The following is a 17,865-nucleotide window of genomic DNA, read 5'->3' on the forward strand; positions in this document are numbered from 1 at the left end:
TTGCTAAGAGGAAGAGAACAAGTCTTCGTTCAACAGCTGAAGTCGATTGTCTTCCGCACGGACCTGCAGGCAGAACTCCACACTTTGACAGGGTCACCAAACATCTTGGAGCCTCATGTCTTGGACTATCTCTATCCTCACCGCCATTACTGCTGAGGTCCTCATCTGATCCACTCAACTCAAATATCTGGGACAATAAATATCTGGACTGTCTCCGATTGCTGTTTGTCTTGCCACTGGATATCAAGAACATGGCAGGAAAAGGAGACAAGCGGAAAGGCGGTCGGTCTCGGAGGTCTGGCGGAGAGAGGCTGCACGGACGAAAGCTGACTAAAGATGCAATCAACGTCTTTTCAGAGGTTGCCAACTCATGTCGCACAGAGAGCTGATCAGACTACAAGACTGGTGTCATCTGTTGCAACCAGAAGTACGAGTCTTCCAACCCCCGACAGACACAGAGAATTCACGAGTCCGAGAGGTAACAACCGGCGAGATATCTCACGGGCTTACACCGGCATCTCCCAAAAAGACGGGGCCTTGGCAGATTGGGCACTGGCATTTGGCACAGGCTGAGGACATTTGACCTTTTGTCCGCCACCACCGCATGTCATGACCATGGCGGCCGCAGGTATGTCTCTTTCTTTGTTCATGCCTCCCCGCTGCTCTTGTCCGGGGGTCTTCGTATAGGCAGTCTTGCTGGCGGTGGAGTGGCGGCACTCCGAGTACAGTCGTGTGCTCGGAACGCAGCAGCCATAACACCCCGCAGCAGCCTCATCCCACCACACACAAGTCCGGTAGCAATAAGAAGCAAGCCAACTGACCGCTTGTCCTTGTTCAGACTATGTGTGGCCGCGAAGGTCTTCACTAACCCGATCGCCCGATACCTTATCACCAGTCTACCCTGACCGGCCCATCAGACCCCTCCCCAAGAATCGCCTACGAGAGCAACTGTCGCCTGAACAGCAGAGCCAGATTATTTATCCACCAGAGCCTCCTTCAACCTCCCCCCTCTTCAGCTTTCCTTACGGAGTCGTCGAAAAGATGGATCCTCGCGCACTCAACCACCACGACTCGCACAGCCACTGCACTTGCAACGGAGACGATCATGTCGACGAGAGCGACGATGACGAAGAGCTGATTGCCTACGACCACCCGAGCTACCGTTGGTCATCGCCCATCAACGACGGTCCCAGAGTGGACAGCGTCCAGAGAAAGCTTATGGCAGCAAAGGCTCCGCCAGCCCCCGCATCCACCGCCTCCTCAGCTGACGGTTACGAATCTTTCGAAAACACAAGCAACAAGAAAAAGCGCAAGATCCCCTTGTCTGGCGGTGGAAGAGTACACCAGTCGAGTCTGTCGCAAGAGCTGGCCAACATGGGAATCGCATCGAGGGAAGAGCATCATCAGGATTCGAGGCAATTGTCGGGCAGTGGACGTGGCAGATTCAACAGCCAACACAATGCCTACGCTTCAAGTCTTTCGGCAAAGTCGCGCGGAGGCAATTGGAAGGGCGACGGCACCCGCACCAGTAAGAGGCAATGCACTGATTGTGACGTTGCATACGAGACTTACACGACCTGCACAGAACAAGCCGACGGCATCATCTCCCAAGCAATCGCCAGCGCCCACAGAGACCAAGACCAAGATCAGGACACCCCGACGACACCGACCAAGCAGAACAACGAGAGTCTCCTTGCCCGCTCGCCCTCGCAGACAACGACGCCTCAGACGCAATTCACCTTTACCTGCGAGTCCGACTCGTCCAACAAAATGCTCTGGCCTCAACAGCCCACTCCCACCCCCAATTCGATGCCGCGCTCGCCCTTGGCCAATCACTCGGCCAGTCGCTCCCAGCAAATTCACCCTCCTGCTCACACAAATTCTTCTGCCCCGCCTGTTCAGCCTGTTCAACAACACCAGCAGCCTCGCAAACCCCGCCCGCGCCGTCCCAGCAAGGAGTTTGCCTTACAAGAACGCCAACGACGTCTTCAGCAAGAATACACAAACTACCACTCTCGCCCAACCCCGGCCTCCATGTGGATCTGCGAATTTTGCGAGTATGAAGACATCTGGGGCTCTCGTCCTGAAGCTTTGATCCGCCAGTACGAAATCAAGGACCGCAAGGAGCGACAGAAGGCTGAAGAAAGAAGACGTTTGCTGGAAAAAGCAAAGCAGAAGAACAGGAAAGGGAAAAAGAACAATGCAAAGGGAAAGCCTGCTCCTGCTCAGAGCTACCCTGATGAGAACTGTGGTCCCGACGACAGACAGGACGACGAGGATGCAGAGTTTGACGATGGCTACGATGCCGTGACTCATACCGCTGAACCCAGAGATCGAAGGTATGCTGCCGACTACGCATACGATCGGACACCGAAAGCTCCAGACAAAGACGATCTCCGGCACGATCAACAGCATCCGCCGCCTTTGCAGCAGCGGAGGCAGTAATTGTCAAACACGACGTGATGGGGTGCAGCCATCACTGATCTCCTTTGTTTAGAAGCGTCTTGCCCTTTTGGACCTCTGCTTTTCGTTCTTTGCATTGTTTTTGATTATTTCTGTACGGCCGAATCATTCTTTCCATGACTACCCTGCGTTCTGTTACAACAATGTCTTTGCCGAGATACCTCTTCGCTTTGCTCATCGACTCGCTTACGTCCATCATATCCACTCTCCTCTATGACAACAGAAACATAAACATTACTCTATCGTTCAGCCTTGTTCCCACAATTCATCTCTGTCCGCTCTTGAGTGCATCTCTCCTGCTTCCCCATCCACCGCTATGGCTTACGGCCGTATACATTCCGATTGGGAAGGTCATGGTAACTTGAGGTCTAGATGCACTATGTTCACCCTTTATAGTGGCCATATGTCGGTAGTGGCTTGTAGTATAGCATGAGCACAGTCGAGAAAAGACCTTGTAATCTCGAAGGAGAACATCCATCCCACACAGCCTAGCATCGTATCACTGGTGGGTTTGTATCATACAAAATCCACACACCGTCCCAGCATCACCAGAATGAGATGATTCGCTGGCTGATGCTGCAAGAGAATTATGGTCTGGTCGCACTTGAATCACTTCAGTCTACATTGCAGAAACCATTCTCTCGCAGCCTGCCAAGGCTTGGTCACTCAGCTCGAGTTGACAGACCCAACGACTCCCATCATCAGATTCGGCTTCTACCAACAAAGACGATTGTTTGATTAGTGTTCTTTGACCTTTGTTGTCCACTGACAAAGTCCGTTTGTCCAGCACAAGTGTTCTTCAAACCGTGACAATCTCTTTGTGTCATAGTGCTTTGTCCTCCACAGGCATATATCGAGTACAGTACCCCTCAAGAGTCGCTGCTCTGCACCTCACTGTCTGCTAGCTCAGTACAGGTACGTATATCCCTTTCCTTTCTACTAACCCAGTCCACATAGATCCTCATCAATCATGTGCTACGGCGACTCAGTCTTCATAACCTGCCCCCGCTGTAACACCACAGAGCAGATTTTCGAACAACAGGGCGTCTGCCCCTTTGGCTCTTCTCCACCAGAGACCTGGTGGATTCTCCCCTGTGTCATACTCGGAGAGTTCTCGCTCAATGAGCCTTGCAACTCATGCTCCCATCTCTTCAACTGGTTCGACAATCTCGCTTCGCCGACTTCTCAGATTTCTCTGACTGACTCTACGAATGGCGACGACTCCGCTCTTCTCAAGAACTCAAATCACGAAGATGTTTGTAATTGTAGTTATTTGGCTTCCGTGTCATCAGAGGAATCCTACACAGACGACCCTGAAGAACACCTCCACCTCATCTGCACATGGTACGAGGACATCGAGCACCACCTCAACTCCATCCGCCGCTCAATCCCCTCCATACGCACCCGCTGCATCGCCACCAAAAACGTCGCTCTGATCCTCAAACTCGGTCTCCTCGAAGCCAGCATCGAAACCACACTCACTGAATCCCTGCAACAACTCGAATATATCATTGAACTTTCTACTTGGTTGCGCCTATGCGCCGGAGGAGAAAATGATGATGTTGAGCCTGATGATATCCGATCTGCGCTTTTTGAGATGAGGATGAACTATTGTGATTTGTGTAGTGATGAGGGGTGTGCTGATGCTGTTACTAAAGGGTTCGGGGTTGCGGTTGGTGAGGTTTGGGGTGCTTTGGAAGCTGCTGAGGAGGTGTGCAGAAGGGAAGCTGTGATTTATGGTGTTGGACTTGAGGTTCCTGAGACGAAGGAGAAGAGGAAATCTTTCGTTGATAGAGTTCTTAGTATGATTGTGGCTTGATGTCATGACAATGCTGTAATGATCACAGTAATTGAATGAAACAGTAGTTGGACTACCCATATCTTACCATCTCGTTGGACCACGTGCTTTCAGTTTACTCTTTCTGTGCCGTGAGATACTTGGATATCAACTCCACGTTTGCCTCGAGAACTTCATGCTTCTTGATTTCCTCGGCGAGCTCCTTCCCTGTCTTCTCGTACCGGTCCACTAAGCGATAGATTCTTATAAGAGAAGATCAGACAGGCAGTAATATCCATCTTGGATGACCAAAACACGTGCGCCCCCACTGTTTCCGAACGGGCGAAGGATTCCGCGGAGAATGACGCGCGACAGCTTCACTTCCACGTTCCCGTCAATCATCGAGATCACTACACTGCTGTTGACTTTCCAATCCACGTACTAACATATCTGAGAATGACACTACTCTACCCTGTCATTTGCACCGCTCCGATGAGCAAAGATGTCAGCAAAGTCCACCGATTCGTTCTTTGTCACGACACTAATCACCCCTGAGTGTAACAGGTTATGGATCGCTGGATCATACAAAGCGGAGTCGACGAAGACTGGTGGGCCTTCGTCTTCATAGACTGATGATGTCTATCGCGGATAGCGATGGCTCTTTCGCATATAGAGCTGACCGTAATATGGTCACGGTGGTTATACACAGCATCTGCTTATGGATCTGAACGCTATAGAAGCTGGGATTGTGACTAAGAAAGGTATACAGTCAAGGCACGGCACATGTTCATAATTCAAGGGAGTTGTCATTGGAGAAACGCATTTTGTTTATCATATGCAAGCAAGCAAGAACACCTGCGTAAGGCCTATTTGCGGAAGAGCTTGTTGACAGAATATCAAGGAGAGGAATCTTATTGAATTAATTCTCAGTTTCAAGGCTTCTCAGTCTCTCCTCCAAAACACTCAAATAACCTGCGAACCTACCAGCATTGTACGCAACATCATAGAAAGGGTGGAAGCTCGTCAAACACTCGAAAAGATCAACCATGTCAGCGGTCATGTCCTCAACGTTGATTGCATTGAACCCATCAACACCAGTGTTGTTCAGAACGTCAGCAAGAGAAGTTTCAGTGGAGATAGCGCGAGCATGTTCAGTCTCAGTCCATTGGAGATAGGCATCGCATTCGCTGTAGATGAGGAAGATGTTGAGTTTGAGGCTTTTGGTGGCGGACAGAGAGGGAAGGGCGATAATGCGGTCAATCAAGGAGCCCATCGAGTCATAAAAGCTGTTGAGGGAGCTGAAGGCATTTTCGCTCCAAACCTCAGTGAGTAGGGATGCCTGTCCGAGTGAGTAATAGGGAATTGTGTTTTGACTGACCTCATCTTCGTACTCGTCCAGCGAGGCAAGGCTTGAGGAAGAACTAGCGCTCTTGAGCGAGAAGTCGCTCGAGTCCGAGGAGTCAGAGCTGGGGCAGGAAGAGCAAGAGGGCATGAGGTGGGTGGATCGACTGATGATTGAGTCAGTACGAGTTTCCCAGCCTGAACGATCATGCTCGCCAGTAGCGCAGCCAAGGTACGAGGACTTATCCGTAGAAGAACCACAGGCCTCGCAGCGAATGGTGACAATTGAGCCGACGCACATTTTGATCGGTAAGTTGTACTTTTGTTGGTTGTGTTTGGGTGCTTCAACGGTGAAGATTGTTGGTGAGTGAGCTGAGATCAACTCAGACTCGAGAGGCAATTAAATATTCTCAGGTTCCCGCGGCTGAGACAGTACAATGTCCTGAAACAGTTTTGACACAAAGGATCTTCAAAGGGAAGCGCAAAAACACAATGAACTTCTTTTGCTTGACAAGACGCAACAAAGGCACAAAGGCCGCGCAGTTGTTCGATCGCTTCACTGGAACTCGCTTTTACCAAGCACTCCATGCCCAAGATCCAGTCGCTCGCGTTGGTGTCAATCGAGAACCAAAGTGTTGTCAAACTTTCCTGGACTTGTCACCCTCCCAAGATCAAACATGCATCCCTACCCATGTCTCAGTCTCACTTCTGCTTGTTCTTGCAACTCTTCTGGTCAGTACGCAAGTTGGACACACGCTGGAATTTCCATCCGCATTCGCTGCAAGTCAGGGGCTTGTATTCCGGGACGTGGGTGATGATGTGGGAGAGAAGGTAACGTCGGATCTTGCCTTCGTAGTCGCAGGCTGCCCAATGGCAATTCGGGTCGTAATTGTTTGTGTCTCCGGGCTTGCCGACGTGTTCCTTGACGATATGGTGCTATGGTATAGTCAGATGTGTGGTAAAGTGTATCGAGAAAGAGATTTTCTGACGTAGAGATTGAAAGAAGTGTCCGGGCCTCTGAGGATTTGGTCGCAACCTTCCCATTCGCAGATGCCAGTGCAAATAATGGTCTGAGAGATTGCAGAGTTGTCTTCTTCGTCTTTGGCATTTCTGTCCCCATCATAGCCATTGCCTTCTTTGGTCTCAGGAGGGTCGTGTTTGGGAGTTGTGGAGACCGCGAAACGCACGCTCAGGCACGTCCAGCCTGCGACCTTGATGGTGGGCTATCGATCTGTCAGAACGCAGTAGGGCACAATCCAATTGCATCTGAACATACTTCATGGCGCGCTTCATGGCTGGCCTCGTTTTCGGAATTAGTAGCTGCATCATCTGGATAAACGGGTTCCATATCGCTGTCTTCGCGGATGGGTGAGACTCTGGTGTCCACTGGATACATGACGATTATGAGCATAGCGTGGATAATCACAAGCGCTCGTGGACCTGTGTTGCTTGGCTTCTTTTCTAACGCACGACCGACCAGTCATCTCCTCCGCCTATACACAGTTGCAAGTAGTGACCTATCTTGTTCATGGTTCGTCTCACATTTGCAGGACTGTTGGGACGCACAGATTGTATCCGGGCAGCGACTCGTCTAAAGAAACTCATTGGAGCTTGCATCTCAATGGGAATCCTTCTGACTCCGGGAGTTCGTGCGGTTCTATAGCGTCTATCTGACCATGCATTTCTGATTGCTGTGATAGACGACTTTGAATGTGGTTTTCAAGCCTCTTGCCGAAAATTATGAGGAAGCAGCCGCAAAAGCAAACTGGCGACAACTACTGTATTCTCGTGCTCTTCCTGGGTTCCATCGCCGCTGTCTTCGAGTATTTGCTCCCGGAGTGAGATCTCTACTGCCCAAACTCACGCTTGTAGCAGAACTCTACTCGGCAGAATCATCCAAAGACATAACAAACTCTGGATTAGACTCATGTCCAAAGAAAGTCATCAGCTCATGAGTGCTGAGCCGAAATTTCATCTTTGCGACAAAGTCAAAATAGATGCAGAACGTCTCGACCAACAAAGCAAGCCGAACAAAGGCTCAGACGAACTCGAGTCTTTGTCTCACGAACACAAAGACAACAACGCGATTGTTTCAAAATGCCACGATTTTATATATCATTGACATTCGCCAACATGGAATCACTTGAATCGATCACGAACGCAGTCATCATCCAACTCGTGCAGGCACGACTAAGAACGAACTGCGACCAACTATAATGTGCGGACAAACGATTATAGTCTACGAGTGCTCATGTGGTAAGATCAGTCGCGAGATCATGCCGCCTCGCATCTGCACTCCCAAATGCGAGATCGAGAGAGCCCAACTTACAGTTAACTTGATTCGACCTTGTGATGACTGTCGCAAGGCTAACCCGAACATCTACGACAAACTCCATCAGAGCTACCGTGAGCGCCCTACCATGCGCGGAGAGCCAGCGGAGGATGTCTTCAGGGGATCGTGGAGACGGAGGTAGATGTCTGGATTGAAGCGCCCACCGAAGAAGTTGTGAGTTCCTTGAAGTTGAGAGAACAAGTCAACGAGCTTTTGCCAGCCGTTGTGTACATGCAGGGGTGGGTGCTGAGTTGAGTGAGCGTCCGGCAGTTCGAGAAGCAGATCTTTGACATCAAGTCCCACGACGCTTGCTGCTGGTAGGACTCTCTTTCTTAGCAAAGCAGGCAAACGACCAGCTGCCTGGTCAAATGCACCATAGTCGCCACCAGATCTGGACCACCAGCGGATTCCAAGACGGACACGCTGTCCGCGAACGGCCAGAGCTAGCAGTGCCCCTCTGTAGGTATCGTGGATCACTGCCGCGTGTTTGCGCTTATCGTCGATGATGATGACGAGGGTCTGAATCTCGGGTCCAAACTGAGGATGCTGGCACGTGGCAAGCATCTCGACCATCCCGCGCTTTGTGAAAGGGAATGCTGTCTGCTGGAACATTGTTGCGAACCTTCTTGACGTGGTCCTTGACCAGGCCTTGCAGACGAGACATTGCTCAGGCAGATCTTCATGGTCAGCCTCACTGGCAATCATGGTGAGGACTTCGGTTGGAAGTCTCGAACAGGGCTTGAGCGAGCAGGCATAGTTGACCGTCAGTAGCCATCTCGATGGACCAAAGCGTAGACTACTCACAGTCGTGTTTGACGTCATGATTGCGGAAGGTGGCAGAGCCATGTTGAGAGGATGGCGTGCGAGAACAACGATGCTCTACGTCGGGATGCAAGTAGTGAAAAGGTCAGAACGAACGAGTTCGCATTGTATGTTGTAGTGGATTTGGGACCCTGTGTGGCCGCCAAGGCTTTGTGCTCGACCCGACACGACGAGGTGACGACTACGTCCTACCTTGCTCGGATCGATATCCCAGAAGTATCTTTGCCTTCATCCAGGACGGCCGAGCCGGGATTGCATCAGATACGATAGCAAAAGAAAAGAGCGTCGCCATGGCGCCTCCCACTGCTCGCTGCATCAACTCGATCTGAGATTTTAATGACTGTTTTCCTTTCGGCCCACCCTGTAAATCCTCATGCTAAGCAACCCGGAAGATATACACCTTGCGGGACAGCGTGGAGGTCAGAATGAACCAAGGATCGCAACCTCCGCAGCGACGCTTACGGAGCTCTCTACCTCGATTGTTGGTGACGCACTACGTCAGTATGAAGCTAAGTCGAAAGGAACCGCAGTGCTGTGACTCGGTGGATACATTGAAGTTTGCGTCGAGACGGCCTGACATCACGAAATATATCTAATCATCAATGCTAGCACGATAGGATCTATTATAGACTGTGCTCCTCATCTTTGACTCTTTCGACACGATGTCGCTCGAGCAAATTCGCATACTGCCAAACCCAGGATTCGTCGGATTTTCGTCTTTGTCAAGAAGTTTGAAAAAGTAGTAGGATGAAGCTCGTGGATGTCTTCTTTGTCAAAAATGGAGCCGACCACTGGATCGCCGCATCCGGCGAAGTTTGGAGCCCGCAACAGGCCATATCCTCGCTCAAACACTCTGACGATAGTTCTCTCAATATCACATGTTCCTCGGACCTGCAACAATCGAAGCTCCGACCTGCTACTCAACATGACCGTGAAGGAGAAAATGTTTCGCGAAGCCACGAAGACTGCTAAGTCCAAGATAGGAAGTCCGAGGCAAGAAAGCCCAATGTCTCGCAAGCCCGTAGAAAGGAACGAAAGACAGATGCGTCAAAACCACCGGGATCAGACAACGTGGCCGATGACCCAGCTCTTCGTCGCTCAGCGCGCATTGCTGCTCAGTCAGCTGCGACAAAATAGCTCAAGCGTGGAAGAAGACAGAAGGACGGCTCACGGTTTGTCAAGTTCTCGAGATCAGAGCAAGAACTGCCAATGACAGTCGCCACTATCGAACGAATCTATCGCATGGATCTATGGCAGGACTTCATAGACCAGTCCAATCGTTTACCAGGTCACTCACCAGCTGAGGCACGAGCGTATTGGGAGAAAATAGATCGGCTCCCATACCAGCAAAGGAAAAAGGCTCACGACCGCGCATACAAGAAAGGCGTTGACAGAGCCCCCTTCGGTACCTTTGGATTCCGTTATATCTCAAAGAGGGACGTTTCTGATCACGTCTGGTTCCGGGATCAAGCATTGGGAACTTGGAGGTACTGGATCATCTCAGGAACTGGATGTGTGCACGAGACGTTCCACCTTACTCCTCCACCCACGATACAACTTGCTTGGGAAAGCCAGCTCAAGACTCGTGGCCATCCTGGGCTTGATTTGCGCACACAGCCCGCGTTCCACTTGACCAAATATGGAGTCGTCCATGTCAGAGAGATGCCGCTCGCCATCATCACCGATCACGAGACTTGGATCAGTACTGAACCTCTAAAGACCCAAGACGTCGATGAGGCTGTCTCCAAGCACTTCCGCATACCATTGAAACGTATCGTGGATCCTTGTCTGGTCGTCGAGATCTCTGATGCTATTCTGAAGTTGAGAATAGGTCGTCCCTTGTATGATCCCTTTTCTCCTTTGGGCTTCCCGGTTGACTACACCGAGGGGTATGAAGAGTACGAAGACGAAGATGAGGCCGGAGATAAGTACGACGATGAATTTGGTCATCTAATGTGGGGAATGGCTTGTTGGGACTGGGTCTTCTCAGACTTTGATTTCAATTTGAATCCTTACGGGCCAGTCGGCGACTACTTCTTCCAGCAGAACGGCGACATATATACCTTGACCTTGAAAAAGCCTGAGGGCTTGAGTCAAGAGGATGACGCGGCATGGCATGCTGACGTTCCCTACGGACCGTTCGCATCATTTGCCAGAGCAGTCGAAGCAACCTTCTGGCCACCGACCCCACCTGCTGCACTCAACTCCTCAGGTATCCCGCGATCGAGCAGGAGGTCCCAGAGATCTTCCAAATCTCCTACTTACATTTATCCCAACTCGCCCTTCCCTCTAGCCTCGGTACCAATCACGCGCTACAAATATGGAAAGCCGTGGGATTCGAAGAAGGTTTCACATCCAGCAGTCCACTTCGGGGTCTCTACACCAGCTCTTGGTGATATTGCGACTCATTCAAATGTGGCACTACCTGCTCAGCCATCTCCTCCGCCAGTGATCAGATCGGCAAGATCACCTCGGTCGAACAGAAGGACAGCGAGTACGATGAATAGCCCCTCACAACTTCGTTGAGTTGAGCTACTCAGTGGCTCGGCAATCATGCTATGACAATTTAAGCAATGCATCAAGGATCCCAGAATAGCGGAAGACAATTGGAGGTGGCTAGAACGAATGAAGTGTTTGATAACCTGGATGTTCCTTTCTGTGTGTCGTTTGCTTCCTCCAATAACCGTACGTGGAGAGCTTGTGATTATGCCTTGCTCTGATGACTCAATACTTTCTCCTGATACTGCTGCAGCCCTTGATCTAGCCTTCGTTCTGCTTTTTCTACAAGCCCATGCTTGAGTGCGTACTCTCCCTGCAGTTTGTCATGGCTTTGCCCAGAAGAAAGCTGTATGGCATGCTTGAAGTTGTTCAGCTGCTATGAAAATCAGTCAGCAGGATCACGATAGGGTCTATTTTTGATCCACTGACATGATGACAGCTCTCAGAGAGTCGTGTTGACTGCGCGATGAGGTGGAGAAGTGTCGATGCGAGGGATTGTTGCGACGGAACCACGAGCGCCACGTTCAGCACGCGGGTGAGCGGCTGTGGGACGAGACAACACATTCAATTCGTACTCGAGGTGGTCGTGTTCAGGTGAATTAGCGCGGAAGATCATACGGCGCACTTTTTGGATCGTCAGTGGAGCTCAGGGGCTATGGGATGGGTCAACTCACTGTACTCGAGCTGATAGATAAAGCCCATGATGAAGGCCACGAGGAAGACGGCCCACCAGTCGGTGTGAGCGAGTTGGAAGCGTGCCCAGATGGTCAGGATGAGGAAGACCGAGTTCACGATGGAGATTGAGATCAGCATGGCGGTTTTCAACATGTTTGCGGAGCTCGGGTGCAGGTTGTTGTTGTTGTTCTTGTGTGGACGTGATGTGAGTCGAGCTTGTAGATTGGATGTATCTTCTAGATGCGTAGATAGGCCGCTTGATGGGATATGTGGTAGGATACGCGATAGGGTGCGTGGATGGGTGCGTGTTGGGTCACGACAATCTCGAGGCAACACACATTACAATCTCCGTCTCAACAAGCTTGGCGGGACATCCTTGGGCTTTGGCAGCGCAACCATTGGTGTCAGTAACTCAGTGTGTCCTACTTGCGCCAGTCATGCACCTTACATCTTTAAATCCTCATGCCGCAGCGTTCACGGCGCTGGACACTCACTCTAATACAGCCACGCCGACCTCCAAGGTAAAGATGCCCACGCCCAAAGCAGAGATTTCTGCATCCAGCAGCATACACGATCTAGCCCGTTCTCTATCTTCAGCTGCTTTCTATGCCTCCGACTACCCTATCAGAACCACTCCTCTCGTCATCACATTCTGGAATGCGCATGGCGACAAAGCCGAGTTGGAGAAGCTTGGATTCGAATTCGATAACCTTATCTGGAGGTCTTTCGACATTCAACCAATGACGAAGTACATGCGGCCATATGGCAAGGTGGCGAGCAAAGGTTATAACGGTCAGTACAAACTGGTCGAGGCATCCGAAGAGTTTGGTCTTTCTATGACCTCTCAGATGGAGCTGCTTACATGCTATTCAAACGGTGAGCAGCGTACGGATCGTCATCCTGTACAACATTGCGCTGTGGAAGACGCGGTCAGCACCCTGATACTCACCGGGTTGCTCATGGAAGACCTAGCGAAGCTGCATTTACTATCAAGTATCCAGACTGGCAATCCACCGGAGACAGTCTGGCCCCCAGATGGACTTAACGTCAGACTGATCTCCATCGACACGTAGGTTTCTATCCCTTGCTCATGAACAAAGACTGATGGGCATTTAGCGAGAGTTGTTGTCTACCTGGAGACATGGATCGGCCTCGAGGCTACAAGTACCCCACGTTCATGTCAGAGTTGGGTATTGCTTTCATTGACACCAACACAATTCGTGCACACCCTGCCGGATGGCAAGATTACATTACTACTGCTCACGCAATTATCGCAGAGCACTGGGACCACCATCCCCATCGGCGATGTCAGGAGAACATGGGAATCGACGACAGGTTACCATTCTATCCACGATTCAACGCCTGCTCTGGACCCTCTGGCTCGTCTCAGGAACTAAGGACATTTACGATAAATGGCGAGTGTTTCACGGCGTGTATGTCACCAGATACTGAGATCATCTCGCGGGATAGCTGCTTGCAGTGGCTGTTGGGAAAGATCCATCAAGCGGTTCCACAATCGACGGCGCAGTGATACCGCCGCAGCTCACAATTCGGCTGCGTCAGGCCAAGTCCAAGTAAGAGAACACTCCTAAGGCTCTCTCTGAGCGGTGGTGGCGATACGATTATGTTTCCGATGTTCTACTACTTCAACCAGACTGTACAACTTGTGGGAATGCACGAACGCGGTAGAGAAGAGCTCATCTACTCATCTTCTCTTCCAAACGCTGACATTGTCTGTGCCTTCACCGATTTTATGAGTTCTCTCAGGCTTCCAATGCGCAATCCTTTCCAAAGCGCCATCACCAAGAGTCTGGCCTTCATTCCAAACAGCCAAGCCCTCGTCGTCATATTCGGCTTCCTTGCCTGGCTGGCTCAGATGCGCAAGGTAAGTCTCAGGACGGAGAGCCCATGGAGGTCCACCAGTTGATGGAGGCTTGTAAGTTGGGAACTCGAGACAGATCAAGCGACCAGTCGGCGACAAGAGCGAGGATTGACGAGCCGCCCAACTAGGTCTCAATGCTGGTGGCAAGGCACACAAGAACTGCATGCTGTCAGTGAGCATCCATCGTTTCACACGTGACAGTGAGGACCTACGGTATAATCATAGATCAAATCCCATTGACCTTCCTTCGAACCATCCTCACCAATCGCATTCTTCTCCCAGTCCTTCTCGAAGAAATCACCAAACACGAATTTGGCACTTCCGCGGCCCTTGACCTCGTCCTTGATCGCATACTCAGGTTTATCCTGCCAGCCCTCGGACTCGGCATTGGCAGCCTTGACAGCAGTCGCAGCAGCCTCGACACCAACAGCATCGAAACCCCAGCTGGCAAGCAAGAGCACGTCATAGCCTTTGCCGCATCCGGGCACCAAAGCGCGCAAGCGGCGGCCGGATTGCGCAGTCGGCAGCAAGTCCTTTCTCTCAGCCAAAAGATCAGCTAGAGCCGGAGAAGCGAAACCTTTGTCCCATGGCAAATCGTCTTGTTGCCACAGGTGCTCCCAGCGATTCGGGTGCTGTTTTGGATCATGGTCGAGAAAGTTTTGGCGGAGACGCTCGCGGGCGTCGGTGGGTTTGTCGGCCATGGTGCCTTTGTTCACAATTGGTCTTTGTCGAGTCGCTTGCGCTATAGGATGTCTTCAGAATCGGGAAGCCACTTTTGTAGATTCTTGAGCGCTTATACGTATCTGTGTTGTGAGAAAGCAGAGTAGGTCTTGTGGGTCCTTGTCCGGGGACAGTTGACGTCGTCGAGTCAGAAAAGGTTCAACCTCGGTTGTAAAGGTCGGCAATCAAATCTAGACGCCGCTCTCGACTTCACACTGCAAGTCTCGCAGTCGAGTTTCTACTCTGATATTCACGAAATAGAGTTGATCATTCAAAAGACGTTCTCTCAAGCCTAGAAGTACATGGCACTTCCGGGAAGTTATATTATCATACGGCCGTAAAGATTGATACCGATAAACAGCACCTTCCTGATAAGCATAGCCGATGGCGCGATATCTCGAATCCTTCCGCCTATGATTGCGCGTCAAATTGGACAGTGTCGTTATAAATCAAGACTAACCTCCCTTTTCCTCCAAAGTCTGAACGAAACGTATGCTCTGAAATTTCGATCAACTGAACACTGTGTCTAGTCCAGCATGAGTGAACCAAACGTATCTGCGACAGAAAGCACGGCAGCTCTCGAAGAACGACTGGCCGTCATAAGGACACTTGTCCAACAGAGATTACACCGTGAGGTCAGTAACAACCTATCGAAGTGACAGCGTGCGACTGACAATTTGCTTCAGATCAAAACCATTACGCCTCTTGGCCGTGACTCGAATAACTTTGTCAATTTGGTGCAGCTCAAGGAATCAAGCTTGGATCAAGAAGCAAACCATGACCTTCCTCTCCAGCATGGTACCCATAAGCTCGATTCCTCTGTGACCAGGATAGTGGTACGGGTCTCGAATCCTGGTGCGATGCTAGACGAAGATGTGCGTGTGAAGAACGAAGTCGCCGCCATTACTCTTATGCATAGAGCATTGGCCGGCTCGCCGTACAATCTCATTCCCAAGGTATTTGCCTGGGAGGCCTCGAGCTCAGCCGGTAGCGGTTGGATTGTCGAAGAGTTTATGGAAGGAGAGAAGCTGAGTCAGCACTTTCCCGATCTCTCACTCGATGAGAAGGCTTTGATCTTTGATCAAGTCGCTGAGCTGTTTGGTAAGATTCAAGCCTTTGACCCGGAGGTCAACGGCTTCGGAGGATTTGGTTTCGATGCGAGTGGGCGAGTCATCGCTGGACGCTCGTCTCTGTGGTCCGTAGGACCCTCATCAAACTATGCAGACTGGTATCAGGGCATATTTGACAAGCAACTGGAGTCGGTAGCCACGACGCCCCTCTTGGATGGTTGGAGTGAAGGTGGTCTAAAGGAGAGACTACATCACTTTGGTGCATCGGGTGGGCTCAGGTCATTGCTGCGCCCTTTTGAAAACATGAGGTCGACTCTCGTACATGGAGATATCTGTCAGTACCCAGTCGAGCGATTGGATTCACAGCTGACCTCTGTACAGCGGCAGAAAATATCCTGATCGATCCAGAGACGCACCAAATAACAGGACTGCTCGACTTCGATTTCTCCCACGTCGCCTCGGAGGCAGATGAGTTCTTCTATTCCTTCATGGATTTTGGTGGACTGGTACCTTGCCCCTTCGAAGGGGATGAACTGGACCGTTTGAGAGAGTACCAAATTCAGGGATTTCCAGACTCAACGCCACTTGGAAAGGTCGAGGATCCTCCAATTGATCTGGACATGGCACGACTCTGGCAAGCTACGCTGCGCAAACATCATGTTCATGGCCCGACTGACATTAAACGTATCGCCGAGCTTGCTGACATTTACTGGTTCTTGATAGATGTCTGCCCTCCGTTCTTCAACATGCCCCGTTGGTTGGCGAAGCGTACGGATGAACAGAAGCAGGCTGTCAAAGTGGCGATTGGGAAGAATCTCGAAAAATATCTTTCGAGATGGGGCTATTGAAGCTGCTTCATGTCTGTCTCTCACGAAAAGCCTAGTCCAAACGTTACAAAAAAGCATGGGCGGCTGTGACATTCTGGTGGCTGGTGGGTAGGCAAGTCTCCGGGACGTTCTGTACATGCACGACGTTATACAAATCGGTCATGTCGTCAGATAGGCCTGGCAGTGTCTTGCACGACAGTTTGGTATAGAAGGTCATGGATCGGGTGGCTGGGGCTCGGCGCTGCGTTTGCTCTAGCGTCATACAACTGATCATCACCGCACTCTCTACCCGCGTTACCATCATCAACACAAAGCACAACATGAGTATTTTCAAGTTCATCAAGTACTGCTTCTGCGACGAGGACAACGACTCTGAGCCTTTCCCTCTTGTGCGCATCGCCATGCCAAAGCCAATGCCCTTGAACGTCACCTCCTACCTGCCCATCTCGCCCAAGCCCATTCCTCAGCTGGATGTCTTTGTCTCCTCCAGCACTTCCTTCGCTATGTTCGAGCACGAATCAATCGCCAGCATGTGCTCGCGCCACAACTCGTTCACCAGCAACGGTACCTTCGATGATGTCGACCTCTCCACTCCTACCAAGTTCGCTCAACCCTCTAAGGCACGCGAGGTCATCTCTTCTCCCTTCAGCGACCAGCACGAGATCCAAAACACTCTTTTCGCCCCTGACTCTACCCACAACATCACCAACAGCGGCGACGAGGTCCCAAACGCTTCGCACCATGCCTCGGACGCTCTTCTCGTTCCTGGAAAGCAACTCATCCGTGATGCCTCTTCTGACGTCGACACCTCCCCTTTCGACGACGAGCACGGAGTTGAGTCAAAGCTCGAGGTTGAATATGCTCCCACTACCCCTTCCCCTGAGGACTATGACACTGAACGTGCTATGGAGTATCAGCGTGGTAAGTCATCCTCCCCACCCTCTCTCCAAATCCATGTACAGCCATGCTGACTTCAATCTCAGTTTCGCTTCTCTTCGACCACGGCAGCATTGAGTGCAACAACGTCCAGCGCGATGACGCTCTCGCCGTCCTTGAAGGTACAAAGGCCCACTCTACTGAGCCTCTCGAGTAAGTCTACTTTGTTTCTCATCAACAGTATCAGTTACTGACGTGTACTCTAGCCCCGAGCTCATGGAGACCATCGCTATCATGATGGGCCACAGACGCCTTTACTGAGTACTTGCACTCCTCTCGAGTCAGTCGCGCATCAACATGTCGCCCGCTATTGTAATGAACCAAGAACGATTCATGCATGAACGAAGTCACGATTGGAAGAAGGATTGGAGGCAACCATCATGAGAGAGAATCAGGGAGGAGAAAGGTTCATCGAAACCAGAACCTCAGGTGGTTGTTTCATTTGTTTTTGTTGCTGCTTCATGGTCCAGCGTATCCGCTTCTTCATATCCATGCCGGTCTCCTTCTTGTACATAGCAGAG

The 17,865-nt window shown here is 50.9% G+C and overlaps 10 protein-coding genes across 10 annotated transcripts; 6 read left to right on the top strand and 4 right to left on the bottom strand.

The window, feature by feature from the left end:
* Positions 1–834: 834 nt before the first annotated feature.
* On the top strand, positions 835–2,445 carry M436DRAFT_38182 (uncharacterized protein; the record flags this gene model as incomplete). Its single annotated transcript, XM_013575310.1, has 1 exon — positions 835–2,445. A coding segment is annotated over one exon (1,611 nt), but the record flags the coding sequence as incomplete, so codon positions are not given.
* Positions 2,446–3,433: 988 nt separating this feature from the next.
* On the top strand, positions 3,434–4,282 carry M436DRAFT_60231 (uncharacterized protein; the record flags this gene model as incomplete). The annotated part of the gene is made up of 1 exon (XM_013575513.1): positions 3,434–4,282. One exon carries the CDS (start codon positions 3,434–3,436, stop codon positions 4,280–4,282), a length of 849 nt encoding a protein of 282 aa, XP_013430967.1.
* An 877-nt stretch (positions 4,283–5,159) lies between these two features.
* Positions 5,160–5,882, bottom strand: M436DRAFT_78151 (uncharacterized protein; the record flags this gene model as incomplete). Its single annotated transcript, XM_013575824.1, has 1 exon — positions 5,160–5,882. One exon carries the CDS (start codon positions 5,880–5,882, stop codon positions 5,160–5,162), a length of 723 nt encoding a protein of 240 aa, XP_013431278.1.
* Positions 5,883–6,283: 401 nt separating this feature from the next.
* On the bottom strand, positions 6,284–8,759 carry M436DRAFT_60233 (uncharacterized protein; the record flags this gene model as incomplete). Its single annotated transcript, XM_013575514.1, has 7 exons — positions 6,284–6,517; positions 6,571–6,804; positions 6,858–7,021; positions 7,059–7,074; positions 7,124–7,285; positions 7,911–7,961; positions 8,001–8,759. The coding sequence occupies 7 exons, from the start codon at positions 8,757–8,759 to the stop codon at positions 6,284–6,286; spliced, it is 1,620 nt and encodes a 539-aa protein (XP_013430968.1).
* Positions 8,760–9,513: 754 nt separating this feature from the next.
* M436DRAFT_60234 (uncharacterized protein) lies at positions 9,514–11,261 on the top strand (the record flags this gene model as incomplete). Its single annotated transcript, XM_013575515.1, has 2 exons — positions 9,514–9,907; positions 9,952–11,261. 2 exons carry the CDS (start codon positions 9,514–9,516, stop codon positions 11,259–11,261), a joined length of 1,704 nt encoding a protein of 567 aa, XP_013430969.1.
* Positions 11,262–11,676: 415 nt separating this feature from the next.
* M436DRAFT_78155 (uncharacterized protein) lies at positions 11,677–12,062 on the bottom strand (the record flags this gene model as incomplete). The annotated part of the gene is made up of 2 exons (XM_013575825.1): positions 11,677–11,858; positions 11,909–12,062. The coding sequence occupies 2 exons, from the start codon at positions 12,060–12,062 to the stop codon at positions 11,677–11,679; spliced, it is 336 nt and encodes a 111-aa protein (XP_013431279.1).
* Positions 12,063–12,436: 374 nt separating this feature from the next.
* Positions 12,437–13,440, top strand: M436DRAFT_69417 (uncharacterized protein; the record flags this gene model as incomplete). Its single annotated transcript, XM_013575673.1, has 2 exons — positions 12,437–12,978; positions 13,026–13,440. 2 exons carry the CDS (start codon positions 12,437–12,439, stop codon positions 13,438–13,440), a joined length of 957 nt encoding a protein of 318 aa, XP_013431127.1.
* Positions 13,441–13,614: 174 nt separating this feature from the next.
* M436DRAFT_60237 (S-adenosyl-L-methionine-dependent methyltransferase) lies at positions 13,615–14,492 on the bottom strand (the record flags this gene model as incomplete). The annotated part of the gene is made up of 2 exons (XM_013575516.1): positions 13,615–13,950; positions 14,004–14,492. 2 exons carry the CDS (start codon positions 14,490–14,492, stop codon positions 13,615–13,617), a joined length of 825 nt encoding a protein of 274 aa, XP_013430970.1.
* Positions 14,493–15,047: 555 nt separating this feature from the next.
* M436DRAFT_60238 (uncharacterized protein) lies at positions 15,048–16,429 on the top strand (the record flags this gene model as incomplete). Its single annotated transcript, XM_013575517.1, has 3 exons — positions 15,048–15,146; positions 15,198–15,915; positions 15,963–16,429. The coding sequence occupies 3 exons, from the start codon at positions 15,048–15,050 to the stop codon at positions 16,427–16,429; spliced, it is 1,284 nt and encodes a 427-aa protein (XP_013430971.1).
* A 299-nt stretch (positions 16,430–16,728) lies between these two features.
* On the top strand, positions 16,729–17,605 carry M436DRAFT_78159 (uncharacterized protein; the record flags this gene model as incomplete). Its single annotated transcript, XM_013575826.1, has 3 exons — positions 16,729–17,329; positions 17,392–17,497; positions 17,551–17,605. The coding sequence occupies 3 exons, from the start codon at positions 16,729–16,731 to the stop codon at positions 17,603–17,605; spliced, it is 762 nt and encodes a 253-aa protein (XP_013431280.1).
* Between the last annotated feature and the right edge of the window lie 260 nt (positions 17,606–17,865).

Source organism: Aureobasidium namibiae, assembly GCF_000721765.1.
Source record: "Aureobasidium namibiae CBS 147.97 unplaced genomic scaffold scaffold_2, whole genome shotgun sequence".
NCBI lineage: Eukaryota > Fungi > Ascomycota > Dothideomycetes > Dothideales > Saccotheciaceae > Aureobasidium > Aureobasidium namibiae.